The sequence below is a fragment of the Amblyomma americanum genome, chromosome 5, assembly GCF_052857255.1.
Source record: "Amblyomma americanum isolate KBUSLIRL-KWMA chromosome 5, ASM5285725v1, whole genome shotgun sequence".
NCBI lineage: Eukaryota > Metazoa > Arthropoda > Arachnida > Ixodida > Ixodidae > Amblyomma > Amblyomma americanum.
This window is the reverse complement of record NC_135501.1, coordinates 185,034,712-185,054,512: the sequence shown is the minus strand read 5'-3', so window position 1 is coordinate 185,054,512 and position 19,801 is coordinate 185,034,712. Positions and strand designations below refer to the sequence as shown.

The window sequence follows — 19,801 nt, the reverse complement described above, 5'->3', positions numbered from 1 at the left end:
TGGAGACGCTTAAGCTTCGCATTTAAGAGTGGAACGTGATAGCAATATCGGTTCCCGATCGCATCGCGTACTCAGTTACCTTATTTCTAATTAGTGTACTCATAATTTCTTTTTTACGCATCAGTACACGTTTCTAAGGCAATTGACTAAGTCAATCACTATGAATTTCCTAGGTGTAACTATATTCAGTTTGAACCCACAAGTCTTCATGGCCTTTTGGGTAGCGTGCCGTATCGCTGTCCGAAGTGCTTCGGTTTGTTTCCCACCCAAAGCCATATTAACCAAATCTTATTTTCAGCTCAACAACTTTTCTTTGCTTACAGAAACCTCCATGAGAGATTCGGAGTCAATCTGAACACTCTTTGACCTGTCCCTGAATCTTATGAATTCCCCCCTTCCATCGGTGTTGTTCGCTCATGGCCGACGAAGCTGACGTCACCGACGACTACGCCGGGTTTTCTACGACACGGGACCCTTAGCGATATCGCGTTATAACCTTCATGTCCACCTGTCTTTTCGCATTCGCAGTTGCTGCATCCTAAATGGGTCCAAGTGTTGTGCGGCCGGTGGCACGTGATAGCTACGCAGCGATGTATTTTTCGCCCATGGAGTACTCCCAACACGTGGAGAGCGTCTTATCAGTCAACAGCTTACATTTCGTGCCTAAACATAGTTTGAGTGGACAGTCGTCAGAGTGAGGAAAACAGCCACAAGCACCGATGTCGTTTCCACTGTTGCCATCTTGTCTAAACGCTCTTCGTGGCGAGCACAGCAAAAAACACGACATATCTGGATCAAGGGCTTTTCCTCCGTGTGCCCTGGCGGCCTTGCACTGTTTGGCCTAGAATGAGTGGGGAAACGTGTTCTCAAGGAAGGAAATAGCAAGGCGGCGCAGAATCTTCGGCGGCAGTCCCCACTACGAGGTGCGTAATACATTCCTTTTGCCGGCCTGTCCAAAGAGCAAATCCGTTCCTGATGATGATACATTTTTCGCTCGTATGAGACGCGAAGAGTAATGTGAACGGTAAGCACAACTTTTAGCAAGATTTATGTTTGTGAATTTGGCTAAAAGTTGAAATTAAAGCGCGCCAAGTGTACAGCGCCCAAAGAATGTTCAGTATGATTGATGCAGTTGTTCAGAAGGCGGCAAGTGCAAAGTTACTTAAACAGTAAACTAATGTAGTGCTTAAAAATGCAAATGAAGAATGGAAAATTAAATCACTGGTAAAATTGAGCACGTCGTATATTGCTTGCCCAGAAGCCTAGTTACGCACCTCTTACTGTGACAGAGGAAGCAAGTCTCTAGACACATGTCGGGCTCAGACATGCGATGAGTCATAGGCGACAGACTGACATGGGAATAGTATATTGTATGAGTGTAGCGAAATTCTTAGAGGTCATAAGGGGTGCTAGATCAAGAATTGGCATCGGACGAAGGACAACAAAACGTAAAACTAAAACGTTGGATGGTGATCTAGACTACTTTTGATCGCGCTGGAATGTCGATTGTGAAGTTGGTGTCATGCTGAGACAAGCCCGCAGCGCTAGGCTATTGTTGTATAAATTTTTAAACATAATAAGCGCATACAGAGGCCCATTGATTGCAAGTTGGGCCGATAAATAGCACTTATTAAAGCTAGGTTCGGCAACTCATTTTACCTATAGCGTGTTGCCAGATTATACTATAACATAGTACTACAACTATATACGATAACGTATATATAATATATATATATATATATATATATATATATATATATATATATATATATATATATATATATATATATCAACTCGTCCACCTACGAACTATGTTATAGTATAATCTGGCAGCACGCTATAGGTAAAATGAGTTGCCGAACCTAGCTTTAATGCGTGCTATTTATCGGCCCATCTTGCAATCTCTCTATGCGCCTCTGTATGCGCTTATTATGGCGCAAAACTGCACGCTACAAACCAAACCTGGGCAGACATAAAGGAATAGAAGAAGCAACATATAAGCTGAGGCTTCAAACTGCGCCTTATGCAACTCTGTAGAGAGAATACGCTATGCTTTGCTGTCGTCACACCGGCATGGAAAGTGGGAGATTTCTGCGGGGTATTTATCGTTGTCACATTAATGCGACACTCACGGCCGCCCTTCGGACCTTGTCACCCTAGACTCTCTGCACGTACCACCCTCATAAAAAAAGGTCTATAGACAGTCCATAGACTTATTATTGACTGTATTGCCTTCCTATAGATATTTCTTTTTCCCTTTTCATAGTCTGTTGACAAAAGTCTACTAAAAGTGTGTGGACATAAATCTATAGGGTGTCATAGACTCTATAGGATTTGTATTGCCTATAGACAGTTAAGAAGGGTTTGTTTATAGAAAGTCTATAGACTTTATAGACAAAGGTCTATGGACAGTATATAGAAAGTGTATAGACTTTATAGACAGAGGTCTATAGACAGTATATATACTGTCCAAAGAAATTTTTACAGGCTTAAAAGCTTCCTGCAGGAAGCTTTTAACCCTGTAATAGCACTGAATTTCCTTAACACCAGCTTGATAACGTTAAAATTGGTGCTCCGTTAAAAAGCTTTTCTTTCTTCACGTCTCAGTGATGACGGTTAGTAGAGGCGAGAGATTAGCCGGATCTCTTGTCACTCTGCGAAAACGTAACGCTGAGTGCTCTGCTCCAAGAATTAGTGCATGAAGTCTTCTGTTCAACTCGCCCCACAGTCGCGTTGACACTTTTGTTGCGGAAGCTGAGGATACAGAATTCTCTATCTGCTCCTCTCTTTTTACTGCAGTCTCAGGAAAGCGCTTTGCGTATCCGCCTAATTAATGATCGATTAGCGTTCTCGAGGTAAAAATAAATGAGAGAGCCTCACCCCCCCCCCCCAATCACACTTCCACTTTTAATTTGTATACAGTGTAGCGATAATGAAAGCTCGGAATATTTTTTAGGTTGCATTCTGCTATTAATTTGACGCGCTATGCTGATCGAACGCAGGAATGTCGTTGTAATCATCTGCCGGAAGGCGAGGTATTTCCATCGAAGGTTGGATTGAAAAGATCTTTAGAGATAGCACCATTTGCATTCAGCGCATAGGGAGCAGCACCGCTGAAGAAGGGTATTCATCTTTCTGGGTGATCTTTTAGACAAACCAAGCGCAGCCAGTCTTGAAAAAGACGAACTTGCCGCCAGAGTTCCGAGCGCAGTAACCTGCACAGGCGGGTATGAATTTGTTCGAGGCCAGTGAATCGAGCGTTTTTATTTTTTGTGCTTGCTTTTGGGAAAAAAAAGATTGTCGTCAGGGTCGCTGCGGTAGCATTTCCGTGTTGCCGAAGATAAGACTGCTCCCCAAAACTTTTGCCTTTGTCCAGCAACAACCGCGTGACGTGCTTGCCGCCGCAAGCGACGAAATAAAAAGGTGAGGACCTTTCCTATGTCTCCATGCCTTCAAAGCTAGGGCCGTCATCTTGGCAGAGGTCAGAGCTCTCTTTGATCACGCCGGTGCACTGATGCATGCATAAGAGCAAAAATATTCAAAAAGTGGATTTCTGCTCAATTCCACTGCGGATTTGAGAACTAGGAGAAGTTTCTACGGTGTCTCGCTCCAGGCTTACCAAGTCGAGTAGCGCTGAAACCATGGGATATCATGCTCTAGTATTTTCGCGCCTAAAATCTCTTGAAATTTTTTCAGGTGCTAACTTCCACGTAGGGAAACAACTATTTCTTACCTTTCTAGTGCTATCAACCAAGGTTCTTCGAAACTGAGCTTGTCATGAAGTTTCGCCATAACGCTATGGGAAAATTTTTCACGTTCCAAGGGGTGACCGCGCAGTGGTGTCGTCTAAGGAAACTGAGAATACGTTAGTGAAGGTAGCCGCCTTTGTCTGTGAGTGAATAATGGGTCAGTTTGGCGCGTTTCTTTTTTTATTCATTCGTTCATTCTGCGTGTTGCCCTTGGTGCCTTGTCTGTGATCGCTGGCAAGGAGGACGAGCCCCTACTGTGTTCCTGGCCGCTGTTCTAGCTACACAGGAAAGAAGGAAGGTTTTCTCTCTACCTAGTCGCATAGAAGGGCGCGAAAAATGTAGCGGGATGTTACACTTCACTGCATGCGTGGCCGTGTGTGTAATATAACATTTCGACGTCAGTGACATCGATCGTCTCGAAGGATGCTTCGTCTAAGTTGTCGTACTATTCAGCGGCCTTCTGGCGTATATTTCCGAAACGCATTTATTATCTCCGCCGATATCATAAACAAAACATGAAAAAACGTCGTTGAGAGGCGTCAGCTTACCGGAAGGCAGTGAAATGTCATCAGAAATGGTGCTTCTTAAGTATTCTTTCAAATGGACGAGATGCACTGCTGCTTTAGAAACTGTGCATTCAATAACAAAATGGTTACAGAGGTGATGCAAAAACAGGTACATAGATTTGTTAATGTTTAAAAAAACGTCTTGCAGGGCAAGTTGGTAACTGTACATCTTTGGTTACAGGCGCGAAAACAGACACAACACAAAGCAGAAATACGGGACGGAGCGCCACTCACAATTGATTTATTCCATGACAACACGCACAAATATATACTATCTTACACGCAAGAGATACTATCATCTTTGAAGTCGATATGATAGCGAACGAGTGAAAAAATTGCTCTCAGCCTTATACAAAGGTATGAACGTGTCGCTGAGGCACGTGATTCCTTTCTTTGCAATAAAAAAAAAAAGCTTCGATTAAATCCCTGGCTTTTGTATCTTTGCTTTTTGATAGAATTTGTGCACCAAAAAAACATGGCTAACAAGAACGTGACGGGCAGGACCTTAGATGCTTAGGCATATTTGGGCCTTCTTTATCTTGCTCAACGTTTCTTTCGTGTTTCCTGATTCGCTCGTTAAGGCAGCGCCCAGTTTGCCCTATGTAGGAGCGGCCGCACAAGAGGGGAATTTCGTAGACAACACCTTCGGCGCACTTCATGAACGATCGCCCATGTTTGGTGCCATACCCTCTCTCTTCTTTTCGTTCTCTTTCAATACGAGAGCAAAGGCTTCCGAGCTTTTTCAGGGGCTGAAAAAACAAGTGGCACACCATGCCTGCTCGCGACCTTTTTTCAAGTTGTGGGCTAACTTGTTCACGTAGGACACCACCACAGGTCACCACCTGTTTTGTGCAATATTTTTCTTTCCCAAATGGATCAAGGTTTGCCCCAGCTTTTACCAGCTAGCAACGTTTTTAAAGTGTTCAGATATGTGGACGACTTTTTAATCATTTTTAGTAAGGACGGAAGTTTGAACTTCGAAGAAAGTGTGCGCGCTGTTTTATCCTTATTTAGACAACATGGAAACGGCTTTAGTTTTACTCGTGAAGTACCTGAAGGCAATGTTTTACAGTTTTTAGATCTTAGCACTGAGTTTTGTGAGGAACAGGTTTGTCAAGCGTATGCTCCGCGCGCAAAAAAGGCGCTTCTGCCATATGACTCTGCTCATTCCAAGCTAATTAAAAGGGGGATTGCTTCACTTTGCCTCGAATCCGCCCTCAGAAAATCATGCTCTCACGAGATGCAACTAAGTTTTCAAAACCAATTGCCCAGGATGTCTTCAGCTGAGTTCCCTGGTTCGCTCGTAACGGCGGTCACTGAAAGCCTGCTACAGAAGATGAAGAGAATGGCTGTGAGAGCTGGGGAAGATATCCCTCGACAAGAGTACGGGGCGACCTGTGGTGGTGCCCTACGTGCACAAGTTAGCCCACAACTTGAAAAAGGTCGCTAGCAGGCATGGTGTGTCACTTGTTTTTTCAGCCCCAGAAAAAGCTCCGAAGCCTTTGCTCTCGTATTGAAAGAGGACGCAAAGAAGAGAGGGTGTGTGGCACCAAAACATGGGCGATCGTTCATGAAGTGCGCCGAAGGAGTTGCCTACGAAATTCCCCTCTCGTGCAGCCGCTCCTATATAGGGCAAACTAGGCGCTGCGTTAACGAGCGAATCAGGAAACACGAAAGAAACATTTAGCAAGATAAAGAAGGCCCAAATATGCCTAAGCATACAAGGTCCTGCCCGTCACGTTCTTATAAGCCATGTTTTTTTCGGTGGGCGAATTCTATCAATAAGCAAAGCTACAAACGCCAGTGATTTAATCGAAGCTTTTTTTTATTGCAAATAAAGGAAGCTTGTGCGTCAGCGACACGTCCATATCTTTGTATAAGGCTGAGAGCAATTTTTTCACTCCTTCGCTATCATATAAACTTTGAAGATGATAGGATTCTTTGCATGTAAGATAGTATATATTTGTCCATGTTGTCTTCGAACAAATCAGTAGTTAGTAGCGCTCCGTCACGACTTTCGGCCTTGTGTTGTGTCTGTTTTCGCGCCTGTAACCATAGATTTGTTAATGGCTGGCGTGATCAGCCACGGCAAACTCCATTTTCTTGCACGCGGTTTAGTTCGTAGTCTAAGGTTTTTGGTCAGAGGCGTCAGCCCTGAAAGATAAATAACATACTCGTCAGTGAACAAGCGATTATTTCAAGTTACACGCCGCGTTAAGTCGTTAATATCAACGAGGAATAATTAAGAAAGAATAAATAACTGGAGCGCCTAAGCGGACAGCCTTCAGACTGGACGATAGGTTAGTACTGAAGATGGAGTGGGAGTGATCAGTGAGGAATTCATCAAACCATGCGAGGTTGTTTGAATATAGGTTCATTTCGGAAAATTACAGACGTAAGCTTTCATGAGATTGTGTATCGAGTAAAAAAGATTAGCACAAATGACCGATAACCGGAGTTATGAGGTAGCAACGTGCCGCAGTGCGGTTCACGAACCCTCCGATAACGATATTGCTAGGCTATTCCCACTCTCCAGATTAGGGGAGTTCAGCAGGCCGCCATGGCCAGAAAAGAATAGTTTTCCCATCTCTTTTTTTATTTATGAATGTGGCACCTGCTTACTGGGATGATCAAGAAAGCAAGAAAGAACATATTTTCTTGTTTGACGTTTTTTTTTCTGTAGAAAATAATGCCGCCACCGTCTGGAAGGCGTTGAAGTAACGACCGTTAGCTGTTTGGTTTACTAGAATTTATATGACGTCATAATCACGTGGCTTTACACCTGTCCACCACATCAGATTTGGACGTCATCATTGGTGCCCGAATTTGGCCGCCATCTTGGTTTATGTCGTTATACACATGGCGGCCTAGGTCGGCCGCCATCTGGGATTAATTGTCGACCTCATCAATTATTTACCATTATTGGCCGACATCTTTGATTTATAAGTGACGCCACCAATCAATCATCAATTGGATATATCAGTGACGTCGCCAATAAATCCGCAATTCGATATACTAATGATGTCACCAATTCCTCGAACTAAGAAAATTTCACGCCGAAGGGAGGTGGTAGCAGACCCCAAGAAATCGAGAAGCGTGATGAGTAAGAGCTAACGCTCTGAAAAGTTGCCTTCAGAGAAGGTAATACTTTCTTCAGATGGGGGTCTGGTCAGTTACACATGGAAGCAACCAAGCTAGTGAATAAAAGTTTCCATTTCTTCACCGTGTCTGCGTTTGGAGTTAACAAGGTTACGAATGAAAGGTAATTCCTGCACATTTTGCCTTCCGATGAAGCTGTCCTGCTCTACGAAGAGCAGGACAGAGAGGTCAGGCAGAGAGGTCATGTGCAATGCACGCAGGTCGGACAAAGCCAGATTTCTCGCCGGCTTCCTCACTGCTGCAAATTCTGCCACTAGTAAATCACATTCGTTTCATTGGTGTAGCAATATGAGGTGGAAATGTGGAAAGAGTTTTCGGTTTTTGTGAGTAAGAAACGAATGAAAATGAGGTGTTAAATGTGTTGCCACAATCTGTTTTGAGTTGAGTTCAGGTGTTCAATGCTATAGGTGGGGTTAGCCTTGCTTATTCTGCCGGCAATTGCTCCACCGCAGCGTCCCTTCTATGTTAATAATGTCCTAGAGCCTGTCGCATCTACGAAGCTATGCGCACAGTCTCTTATAATAGCACACATTCCTCTCCCGCAGTCACCATCTATGCACACAATCACTCCACACAGTCCACATCACAGTCCACTCCAGAAGTCACCATCTATGCACATATTCAGTCACAGTAGAACATAGGCCATTGTAGTGCCACAATCCATACACACATTCACTCACAGTATAACGTAGTCCACTCCAGGAAACACCATCTACGCACACATTGAATCACAGTAGGCCATAGTCCGTTCCTGCTGTCACCATTTAGAAACAAGATCCGTGTCCTGCAGAAATGTTAAAAGAAGGCGTGCAGCCTCCCTTCTGCATGTCTGGTTTCCACTCGGGTAGATAATGTCCTGAACTGTACTGTGACGGGTTCCTGTCTTCTTGAAGGAAGCGAACATCACATACCTTTCCGCATAGTACTCTGGGCAGCACAAAATATAATGTTCGATTTGGTCATGGCTTAATCGTTGTAGTTCACAAGCATCGTTACTGAAACATTTCTAAAGAGGCGGAATCGTTAAACCATACATAGGACGTTAGGTTCTTTCGCAAGTAGTGCTTCTCCGCGTCCTCTAGAGGAGCCTGTAAAATACTAACCAGATGAGCCATTTCGGTTGTAGGGGTTTGGGTGGCCGTGATATGTGATGTGTGTGCGGCGTAGTTTGTGTGGCGGGTTTGTAAGGCGCCAAGAATTGTGGACATGTCTCATATTTCCCGGTCATTTGCCAGCATCTCGCTGTTCAGCTCCTGCACTCAATTTGCTAATTCATTCAGTGTGTTAAGCAGGCATCTATTTTAGTTGACTAAGAATAGTGTCTAGCGTAACAAGAAGTGGGTGTTTCTCAGTGTCAGCGCGCAGTAATAATTCCGGCCTAATAATATGAACGCACTGAACTCGGCCAGCAAAGCAACGCTCACAAAACGCTCAGTTACTTGCACATGTCAGAGAATGAACTTGGGATCGTAACTTCAGTGCATGCGGTGGGCACTTCAATAAGATGCAATGAAACTGTTTATAATAATAATAATAATAATAATAATAATAATAATAATTGGTTTTGGGGGAAAGGAAATGGCGCAGTATCTGTCTCATATATCGTTGGACACCTGAACCGCGCCGTAAGGGAAGGGTAAAGAAGGGAGTGAAAGAATAAAGGAAGAGAGAGGTGCCGTAGTGGAGAGCTCCGGAATAATTTCGACCACCTGGGGATCTTTAACGTGCACTGACATCGCACAGCACACGGGCGCCTTAGCGTTTTTTCTCCATAAAAACGCAGCCGCCGCGGTCGGGTTCGAGCCCGGGAACTCCGGATCAGTAGTCGAGCGCCCTAACCATTGAGCCACCGCGGCGGGGCAAAAAACTGTTTGGGTAATTCGAATTGCTGTCGTAGTAATGTATACCTGAGCGCTCAATCTAAACACCTCAACGAGTTGTGTAAGAACTCTGGCCGTTCAGATCAGTTGCATGTCCTCTTTTTTTAAACGTCCTTAAATTCAGACACTGACTGTGGCCAACGCCATGGACAGAAAAAAAAGTATGGTCGTAAACCACCATTGTGCTACTCAAGACGAGTCGTACACCCTTTTTATTAGTCCTCTCAGAAAAAAATACAAAAAGAAACATAAATGAAAGAGAGAGGGAGCCCGGACCAGCAACGCTTTACCGGCCTTAAACCCAATAAACAAAGAAAAGAAAAGGAAATAAACGCTAAAAAAACTTAATATAGAGAGAAAAGCTTGAAAATAGAAACAACAAAAAAAAACATAAAACGCCGAAGGCACCTAACAGACAGAAGCACAGATAATGTCACAGAGAATGTCAGCACAGATAAAGTCACATGCACAGTTGGTCCAGACACCACAGACAGTCAGAAGCACAGATTAAGTCACAGAAAATGTCAGCACAGATAAAGTCACAGGCACAGTTGGTCCAAAAACAGTGTCAGACCACAGAGAGATACATCATTGTCCAGCAAAGGAACACAGAGCACTTCTCTGTACAGAGCTTAAGCAGGAAAATGATAGTGACGAAGGTACTCAACGGGAATGTGTAGGAATTGTGCTGCTGATGAGATGAACCATTTGAATCAGAACAGCACAAGCAGCAGGGTTATTGAAAACAGAGGGGTAAGTCGTACACCAATCCGTCAGGTTCTGCCGCACATATACATCCAAACATTACAGCATTTAGAGACGAAAAGCTTGTAAAATGCCTACTACAAGCGGGCGTCAACTGACAAAGCACTGCTGGTGTCGAGGTCGGCGCACGAGGCGGCGTCGACAGCAAGACTACCGCTTCATATGGCGCGCGCATGCAGTAGGCATGTTTCGGCGCAAGCTGTCAGAGGTCTCTTACCTTTTATGGCGACAGTGCACACACGAGAAGCGACTACTACACTTGCAGGCCCCATAGTTATGACATACGTTTGTACACTTGTGTGCGTACTCGTCCGCTTTATCGCCAGGCTGAAGCGCAATTTTATCCCCTTGGTTATCTGACAACAGCGTCACTTTTACACTATTTTTGCAAAATAATACCCCTTCCCGCCCTACCAAAGACGCGCTCATAGAACAGCCGCGATGCAGCTGTCGGATACGGCGCTTAGTCATAACAGGTGTAGGTTCGAGTTCACCTCTGACAAATGTTAGTCAGCTGGCAAAATGTTAACATTGCGTTCATGAAAGCCAGAGCAAACATCTTTTCATGCCGCTACTATGTATAGCATTTCGAGACTAAGATCCGGTCACTGGCGCCGGAAGTACCGCTCCAGTTTTTTTTTCGCCTACAACTGGCACGAAATATCTGTAACGTTTCAGTCACGTGCACATGCCGTCCCTCGTAAAACATCATAAACGGTCTCATCTACGAAGTGCACGTGTTATGAAGCGTCTGTGGCGGTTCGACCAGGGGTGGGAAACTTCGTATGCATACCACTGTCCAGCAGATCTAAACGTCAGCGCCAATTACTCCTTTAACGGCCGGATGAAAGCGTACAGCATCGTCGTTTAACCGTCATTACAGCGGTATTCAGCAAAAAAAAAAAAAACAATTCATCCCTTAGCGGGATTGGAACCTAGGCCGGCTGAAAAGAGCAGCTTCATTCCGCTATGCCACAGACCAAGCGGCTATCGCCACACCCTCTCAAGCTGCAGACATTTGTGGTAATTATTCGAAATATTTGAATGTAAACGACGTCTCCTCCAGTCGCCAGGTGCACTCAAGTAATCGAAACTGGAACTACATGAAATATTGTAACTTTGGCGCCGCTAACATGTCCCTAATGGGCGAGTGGCGCCGAAAGCGGCAGCATCTGTCCCCATAACAAACTGCGACTACTCTTCATGAGGAGAAAAATTGTCGAGAGCAGTTGTTAGGACTCTTGAAACAAAATGGCTCTTAGAGTGAAAGCCTACGACCAATGTCCAATTTTACACTGAGTGTCAAAAAATGCTGCAGCAGGCAGGCATGGATGGACAACTACCAATTTAGGCGCTGATTGATGCTGTTGCTTGCTACTGTCACATCCATAATCGACACATTCAAAGAAAATGCAATCAAGCAACTGTAGCGTTGGAAAATAAATAGGCACAACCACTTTAATTTAAGAAGGAATCATCAAGAATTGTGCTGTACGAGTAAACGAATGTAATAATGCGATCGCTAAATAAGAATTCTTTAATTCCGGATAACTCGCGCCGCTTCACCCTATGTGGGTGTGTGTGCCTTTGTTGACCGTGTTTTTATCGCTCATCGTAAAGTATCAACGTCTACACTCGAACAGCTTTTGATCCCAACGGTTTTCCGGGTTCTCGTCACGAAAATGTTCCTCAACTTTCGTATACAGAATGCGCCAGTCGCCAGGATGGTGTTGCAGTGTTGACACAAGGGCACTGAGGCGCGGTCCTCTCATGAAATAATCCTGAAAATGGTGAATGATCATTTGACAAAAGAAACGTTAATTCAGTCAGTGCTGAATGAAACGAAATTAGAGAATACAGCAAATTCACCTTACTTTTTAACAACAAAAAAGTGAAGTTCAACGAGCTTCGAACTTTCTTGGTGCTCTGGCACGTGTTTAGAAAGCAGCAAGAAGCTAATATCTCAGGGTGCGCACTTAATAAGTACTGCCAGTTGCGAGGCCTCGTCGACCGTGCGCCTTGGAGCGGCACCTCAACGGCAGTTATACAATTCTCTCTCATTAGCAGAATATGCGAGACAAGGGCGAACGTATAGAACGACCATGGCAGTAAAACTACAGCTCGATACACCACGATATGTAGCTCCATTATAGAGCTGCATGGATTCATCTAGCGACACTGGATCTATTTAAATATACAATGTAGATGTTACAGCACTATTGAGATCTATGTAGCAATCACGAGTCAGTTCCTACTGAAAAGACACGGCGCGGGTGAGTAGGAAGATAACATCGCAAAATTGTTGGTTGCCATTTTTGAGTCCCACCAGAGGCAGAAAGGTACGGGATTAGTTTGAAGGTCTGTTCAATGTTTCTGTGCCTTCAGGGTAATTTATTCAGTCCTTTATTCATTTTTATTCGTATCTCTAGGCGCCGATGGACATTTAGTAAGGCGGCTACAGCTTAATGGTAAACAGTAAGTTGTAGAATCGCCCAAACAAATGTGCTAGCTACAACGCTATTAAGTTCACAAAAATACAGGATGTCATAAAATAAATGACAAAAAAGTATTCACAAAACACTGAAAGAACAAATGCAGAACACGAAAGAATGGGTCGTTTCAGTTTTGGCCGAGTGGCACTTTGATGAACACAAAGAAGAACACATGAGTCTCTCTCCGGTTTACTCTTGAAAATAATTGTAAAAATTATTTTTTTCTTCTTTTGACAAGCCCGGTCTGTCCTGGCCTTCTGCATTCGTGAACGGCACATAAATGCTGTCTCGAATAAAGCTAAAGTTCGAGAAAGCACGCCTTTTTCTCCTTTGACAGTCTTGAGGACTTCTCGAGCAGTTCTCCTATAGTTGTCGCTCGAGCCACGCAGCTTTAACTGCTATTGCATGCGACATTTCATTTTACTTATCGATGTTTTCGCTAATCAGACAGCGTATTTGCGTGTTTTAGCACTGAAATAATATAATGACGTTTACTTATTCCGTCTTATTACTCAGTTATTACTTTGGTCGCCGTGCTACAGAGAGCTTAGAAAGCCATAATATAGACTGCGATAGTTTTACTACTTACCATCTTTTAACTCGCAGTTATCACTAAGCCGAACGTTACTTGGTTCTCTTTTCAGTCTCGCAGAAGACCTGGAGAAACACGCGGCGATAACGAGACGTACGAAAAAGGTCCGAAAAGTGTTAAGTCTTGTATTTTCCACTTGACTGTTAACTTTTAGCGCTATCCCCAGTAATTGCGCTATCCACCTGGTTTTCGTGTAGCACGATTGTGCAGTTGCGATTCAACTATGGCGTAAAAAATGCGTTCGTAGGGAAATAATTATTCTTTGTTATTTTTTGCGTCTTCTAACTTCTTACATGCCAGAGGGTCACAACTTTCCTCGCTGTGGAGTACCAAGCAGGTACCGTCTCTGCCAAAATTATTCAGGCACCAAACTTTGCTTTCAGTCGTACAGTGGAGCCCTTACAGCATACCTAAACAGCAAAAGGCTTCGAAGGGTGAGTGTGAAGGTTCTCGTTACCTTACACTGAACTAGACCCTAATAGGTGCCATAAGTGCTCCCCTAGAGGGTGAGAAACAAACTCCATGGCGGTACGTAGATGCATATCTATGTAAACCAAGGCCGGAATGAAACGTCAACTGCGCCTCTGAACAAAACAAAATATCTGTGTTCTTTCAATTGAAGTATACAACTAGCCTGACCTACGTTTCTGGCTGAAGGACCTACCGAAGTTTATATTCAACAACAAGAGTTAAAGTAATTTCTCGCATAAAAGTATAAAAGTACGGCGCTTTCGTGTTCCTGTTTAAATCCGGCCTGACTATGCGACACCCGTCTAGTTATTTATTTTCTAGACAAAGTTTACACAGAATTTCTTCAGAGCTTTTGCGTTTTGGTTTTTTCGATGTTGAATAACGTAATGATCAATTTTTCTTCGTTTTTTTGTCTGCAGCTCCTGGCAAAGAGGATTCGTTACCCTGCTCGGCGGAAGTTTAAGTCAGGCGTAAACATCTCCGCTTGGGCTAGTGACCCGCTGAAGCGGATAGTACAGGTAATGCCGTCTGCCATTACCAGTATATCATACGTTATGAAGGGGTGTAACTTCGCTAAAAGGAAACGTTTTCTGCCATGCATCTATGCTCTAGTCAGTGCTAGATTTTTTCTGTTCCAGTACGCAATAAAGCACAAATCGGTACTTGCTCCAATTTACTTCATCATCACTATAGGGGCAAAGTACTCAAGAATCCGCATTTGAGAACAGCTGGCGGGATAATCTCTATGGATGCAAATGGCGAAAATTTTATTACTAAGCTAAGCTCACTTACATGAGAAATGTTTTCACTCAGTTCGCAAGTCGACATCAAAAAGGTTCCTTTTCTTGTGATATCACGGACGCGAATTTTCGTCCAAACTAAGAAATTAGTCCTGGGTGTAGAATACTCCCAGGAGAAGTTTCTGGGCCACTATGTGCGCAGTTGTGGGCTTCGCGCGTTACAGCAAGAAATACACCACACTGATCGTTAAATGTTTACGGTTTCTGGTTGAATTTCGATAGAGGCGAAATTCTAGAGGCCCCTGTACTATGGAACGTCAGTGCACATTAAAGAACCCAAGGTAAAATTTGGTGCGGGGCTAGTTGGTTAAGTGGTCAAGATTTCCGGAGCCCTTCACTACAGCGTCCCTCATAGCCTGAGTCGCTTTGGGACATTAACCCCCATAAACCATCGGTAAATGTGATCGCCTTTTGAATAGTAGCACAATCTTCTGTGCCATTAGGAGCGCAGTACCAGACAAGACTCGGGGCGTGCCGGGTTGGAGCGTACCGTTCTCCTTCTGGTTTTATAATATGTGCGGCGTTTTGTTTCAGACATGCCTCATCGATCACCATATAAGACCGTAGCGGGGGTCCACGTGGCACCGTGCTTCAGCGACAAGACCGTGCTATCGGCCCTTGCCTACGAGCCTCTTCCGGGCGACATCTTCGTCGTCACTTACCCAAAGTGCGGGACCACGTGGATGCAGTTCATTGTGTTTTGTCTCCTGAACGATGGACGTCCTCCGGAGACCATGGAAGAGTTTATGGCCTGTTCTCCGTTTGTAGAAATGCTGGGCGCTGAGCCGCTGTTCAAGAGAACGAAGCGTACGGGCGGCATAAAGACGCATCTTCAATGCCACCGTCTGCGCCCCTGGCAGTACCCGGAAGCCAAATACATCTACGTGACCAGAAACCCGTACGACTGCTGTGTGTCCTTCTTCCACCACACAAGGGGCTTTCCGTCCTACCGTTTTGAAGACGGTTCGTTCGAAGAGTTCTTCGAGATGTTTATGAATGGACATGTCGACTTCGGAGAATACTTCGACCACCAGATACCGTGGTTCCAACGGCGCAACGACAGAAATGTCCTTTATCTGACCTACGAGAGTTTGAAGAAAGACACAGCAAGTGGAATTTTCAAGGTAGCCGACTTCCTGGAACCGCAAATTGGAATAAAGCTGCGCGAGAATCCCGAGGCATTGCAAGAGATTGTTCAGGCGACTAGTATCGAAAGTATGAGAATGTTTAATCGAGAGTTTGTGAAATGGCTCCCGACGATGCTTCAGCTAACTGCCAGTAGAGCAGCGGACACCATCAATGAAGAAGAGAAGGAGTGGAGAGTAGATATGGAGAAACTAATGGTGGGCCAGTTTGTGCGCAAGGGTGCCGTCGGTGACTGGAGGTATCACTTTACACCCGAACTGATACGGCGCATGAAAAAGAAAATTGCGTTGAGAACGGCGGGTACGGGTTTTATGGACCTGTGGAAGGACACCGAGCTTCCATGAGGGAACAAAAAAAAACAATTCAAAATGTGCCCAATACGCTCCGACTGGCAACGGTGGAAAAAAAGCAGTGCTGTCTGGAGCGAGCTTCTTGAAGGGTGCACGGACCCATTGTGCCACATCGTTCTTTTCGCTCTTATACTAAGGACTAGTGGACCCGAATAGCGCCGCGTGTGAAGCTACCTCAAAACATATCTTCACTGGAGAGTTGCTGCCCCTCTTCCTTGTGACCAGTTGTTTGGAGGCTCGAACAGTCTCAATTCATACTGTGGATGACCGCAAGGACAGCGAGAGTAAAATCTCATCCCTTCGAATATAATTAGCAACGAGGTGATATCAACGAATAAGAGTCAAATGCCTATTTAGGATACTTTTCAATAAATGTAAGTTCATGCTTAAAGGTTAAAAATTAATTAAAAGACAAAATTTAGTGTTTGCTCTTTATTCTACCCGACAAAAGTGATTTAACATTCCTTTAATAAATGGTTCGTGTAAAACAGTTCTTATAAATCCTGGTAACTGAAGGGAGAAAGGAAGCGCCTTCTTCCTTCATCCATCACATACCCAGCAATTCATGACAAAAGCATTTTCATCGGGAAACCGTTTATGAACTATAATGGAAGTCGTTTTTTTTTCTATCCACGTTTTTGCTGACATCAAAAGCTTTCTCCAATGGTTTTCTATGACAGTCTTAACTGCTCGATGCGATCGCTGGAAACATTTCGAAATATTTTGCTACATATAAGAAGACTGTACAATTCCGTTCAATGTTTCCATAACAGTGTCGTAAAGTTTTCCAATTTTCAAAATTTTTGCCCAAGAAAGCTGGACTTGTTTCGAGGCGCTCCGAAGATGCAAAAGTGATGTAGTCACATAATTTCTGTTACCCTTCTTCCCTGCCAGTCAGAACGTGAGAAGGAAAGTGGAGGAGATGAGGCCTGCTCTCTTTAGTGAAACAAAAGTCATTATGGCCGTCACGCTCCAAACACAGTGTTATAAAATAGCATAACCTGAGCTTTAGAAATGTTTGCTTTAATTAGGCTTTCACTGTTTGTGCATCCAACAACAAGCGAGGAACTGACGAATGCGTCCTTCCAAAGAAGCAAGTTAAAGGCAAAAGAAAAGGTATGGTAGTGAAAGTTGAGCTAGTTGTTGACCTTCGCGATGAAAAATAGCAAAAAGGGAACATGAAGGGCGGTCAAGAAGACGCAGACAAACGCTTGTCTGTGTCGTCCTGTCCGTACTTCGTGTTGCTAAATTTGCGCCATTTTAACCATGAACGAAGTAAGTATGATTTTATATAGCCGAGAGCATTTTTTTTTTCTCAAGCGTAAGCGTTTGCACTCGCTGTTTGAAAAATTAAAGCTTTATTTTAATAGAACAGATGCTTTAACTCCAGGTCGAGGGGAAGACAGACAAATAATACCATCCATTTTGACACGTGCTTTTAAAGGGACACTGATCAGGGGGCGCCAGAAGGTTAGGTGGGCGGATGAGATTAAGAAGTTCGAAGGCATAGGATGGGCGCAGCTGGCAAAGGACAGCTACTGGCAGAGACATGAGAGAGGCCTTTGCCCTGCAGTGGGTGTAGTCAGGCTGATGATGATGGTGATAAGGAGGATGAGGACAGTTCCATCCAATTACTGTTCTCGAAATGTTGACGTTTGTCCGGCGGGAAAAGAGAAATTTATCACCGAGAAAATCGGGCCTAAATATTCCCGCCTCTCGGCACAAATTCGCGACTTTCTCGCTGAAAAAGATGCGTTGCCGCCGAATTGAAGAGAATCGCGGTGTAGCGAAAAAAATAATGTATTTCTAGAGAAAAAAATGGCGTCAACGCACGCATTTTACATGCGAATTCGGTCGCTATGGCGGCACCTGGATTTCGGTTTTAGAACTTCACTCCTTATAACAGTCGGTAGAAGCCACCATCTATTCCTGCTCAGCGTCTCTTTAACTCCGTAAGTTGAAGAAAATCAAGGCTTTGTTCTTGTCCAACGTTCCGTATGCTATAGACAGCGAACGTGCATACCTGAGGTTAACATCAACAATGCAAAAGCCAAATATTGTTCACGCATTGCCTCGGAACTTCCTTTTTTTTTGAGGGGGGAGGGGAATAAACTCCCATGCTTAAAAAAAGCACTATAGACACCTCATTTTATTGCGTGTTTCCGTCTTTAAAATGATCCGTTAGGCACAAAAACACATGGATACCCGCGCGGTATTCTTCTAACACCGCACAATAATTTATAATTGGATTTAATCTCTCATGCTGCCTCGGTGTCATCAACCAAACGATTGGTGTGACGTGCAGTTCAACTTTAGGTACCATGAGCCACGAAAAAACCGCAATATTTATTTATTTATTTATTTATTTATTTATTTATTTATTTATTTCGGAATGCTGTCAATCCCTTCTTGGGATTTTTACAGCAGAGGGCAAAACATACAAATACAGGTTCACTACTAATGTATTTTTTATGAGTCAAAAATAAAGGCAAAACATGCAATACACATGGCAATAATAAATAAAGCAATCGTGTCACGCTGATACGTACTTTTAACCCACTACACCACTTAAAACAGCCGGAGTTACAATGAGTGACGTATCAGCAGTTATATTGCCCCCCCCCCCCCCCCCCCCCCCCCTTTTTTTGTGCGCCCCCTGACATCGTCTAACTACACGTAACCGCCAGCTATCGGTTGATGAAGCCGACACGAAACAGCATCAGGAACACATTCAATTATGAATTATTTAACGGTGCTGCGCAAATATCACGGTTTGCTCCATGAATGCATGCGTATAATGCACTAATTAAAAGAAGAAAGCACAAAAGCAAAAATTCGCAGTTTATAATCCTTATAAGTCCCCGTGGAATTATATTGATTGCGCAGATAAGAGGCACATTGTTATTTATACGCACGCGTTGCCTCATACTGGCGAGACGAGTAGCTGTTTTTTTTTCTTCTTGGTAGATTAAGAAATGGAAGAGAAGAACCTAGTCGCCGCTGAACAGCGTGGTATGCCGCTAGGCTTAGCGGCACTGGAGAGGAGCTGTCTCCAGTTCCTGGTATTATTGGCCTTTTTTTCAGACACAAAAGGGCCTGTCGACAAAAATGCCCCTGTAAACAGCGTAGGCCTCATCTGTGATTTTATTGCTTTGGCGAGTTATCCTTGCCACACAACATAATCACACCCTACCCCAATTCAGCCGTCCATTTAGCGCTCAAGCCTTAGAAATTTAGGAATGTCTGTAATAGAAGCCCTGCAGCCCTATTCAGTACAGTTGGTCATATGTTCAGAGGAAACTCCCAATGTGTAGTAGATTTGTAATAAGGGAGTATTTAATTAACTACGGTGGTCCAGGGTTCGAACCCCGTAGCAGGACGAAATTTTTTTTAACTACGAAGTTTCTGAGGAAGATGTATAGCTTTCCTTTGTAGCCCTATGGCTTCGCTCGGGTGGATGTCAATGAGTAATTACTCCCTTATTCAGTACAGTTGCAGTATGCCTGGGATATTATATGACTCTTCACGAACATTCTCCAGTAAGAATTTTTTTTAATGCATTGTGTTAAGCTGCGTCAACTACCGCAAAACTTTGAATTTTTCAGCGCCTTAGTCTGTTCTTCCCTCCTCTCGCCACTTTTTTTCACAATCAAAATTCACCGCTCCTCCGCCAGCCTCACACATCCTGCCCCACACGTGGCTACGGAGTTGCGTGGGAATTCCCCGAGGGCGAGCCCTCCTGACACGCTTGCCCGACGTGGCTCACTGGTTCTGGTCACGATGCCTGCGTGAACTCTGAAAGAATCTATCCGATGGGCATTTCTTAATCGA

At 44.1% G+C, this 19,801-nt stretch overlaps 1 protein-coding gene and 1 pseudogene across 3 annotated transcripts in view; both read left to right on the top strand.

Moving 5' to 3' along the window:
* Positions 1-695: 695 nt before the first annotated feature.
* LOC144133174 (amine sulfotransferase-like) overlaps positions 696-19,801 on the top strand; it is a 46,662-nt pseudogene continuing 27,556 nt past the window's right edge. Inside the window, exon 1 of the transcript XR_013315003.1 lies at positions 696-923. The product of XR_013315003.1 is annotated as an amine sulfotransferase-like (transcript). The remainder of the gene's footprint in view (positions 924-19,801) is intronic.
* On the top strand, positions 901-17,240 carry LOC144133175 (sulfotransferase ssu-1-like). Of its 2 annotated transcripts, XM_077666058.1 has the most exons (4): positions 951-1,024; positions 13,256-13,307; positions 14,094-14,192; positions 15,009-17,240. In XM_077666058.1, exon 4 carries the CDS (start codon positions 15,011-15,013, stop codon positions 15,962-15,964), a length of 954 nt encoding a protein of 317 aa, XP_077522184.1. In that variant the 5' UTR covers positions 951-1,024; positions 13,256-13,307; positions 14,094-14,192; positions 15,009-15,010; the 3' UTR covers positions 15,965-17,240. The 2 variants fall into 2 exon arrangements, with proteins under 2 accessions (XP_077522185.1, XP_077522184.1); XM_077666059.1 differs by lacking the exons at positions 13,256-13,307; positions 14,094-14,192 and having other exon boundaries at positions 901-1,024.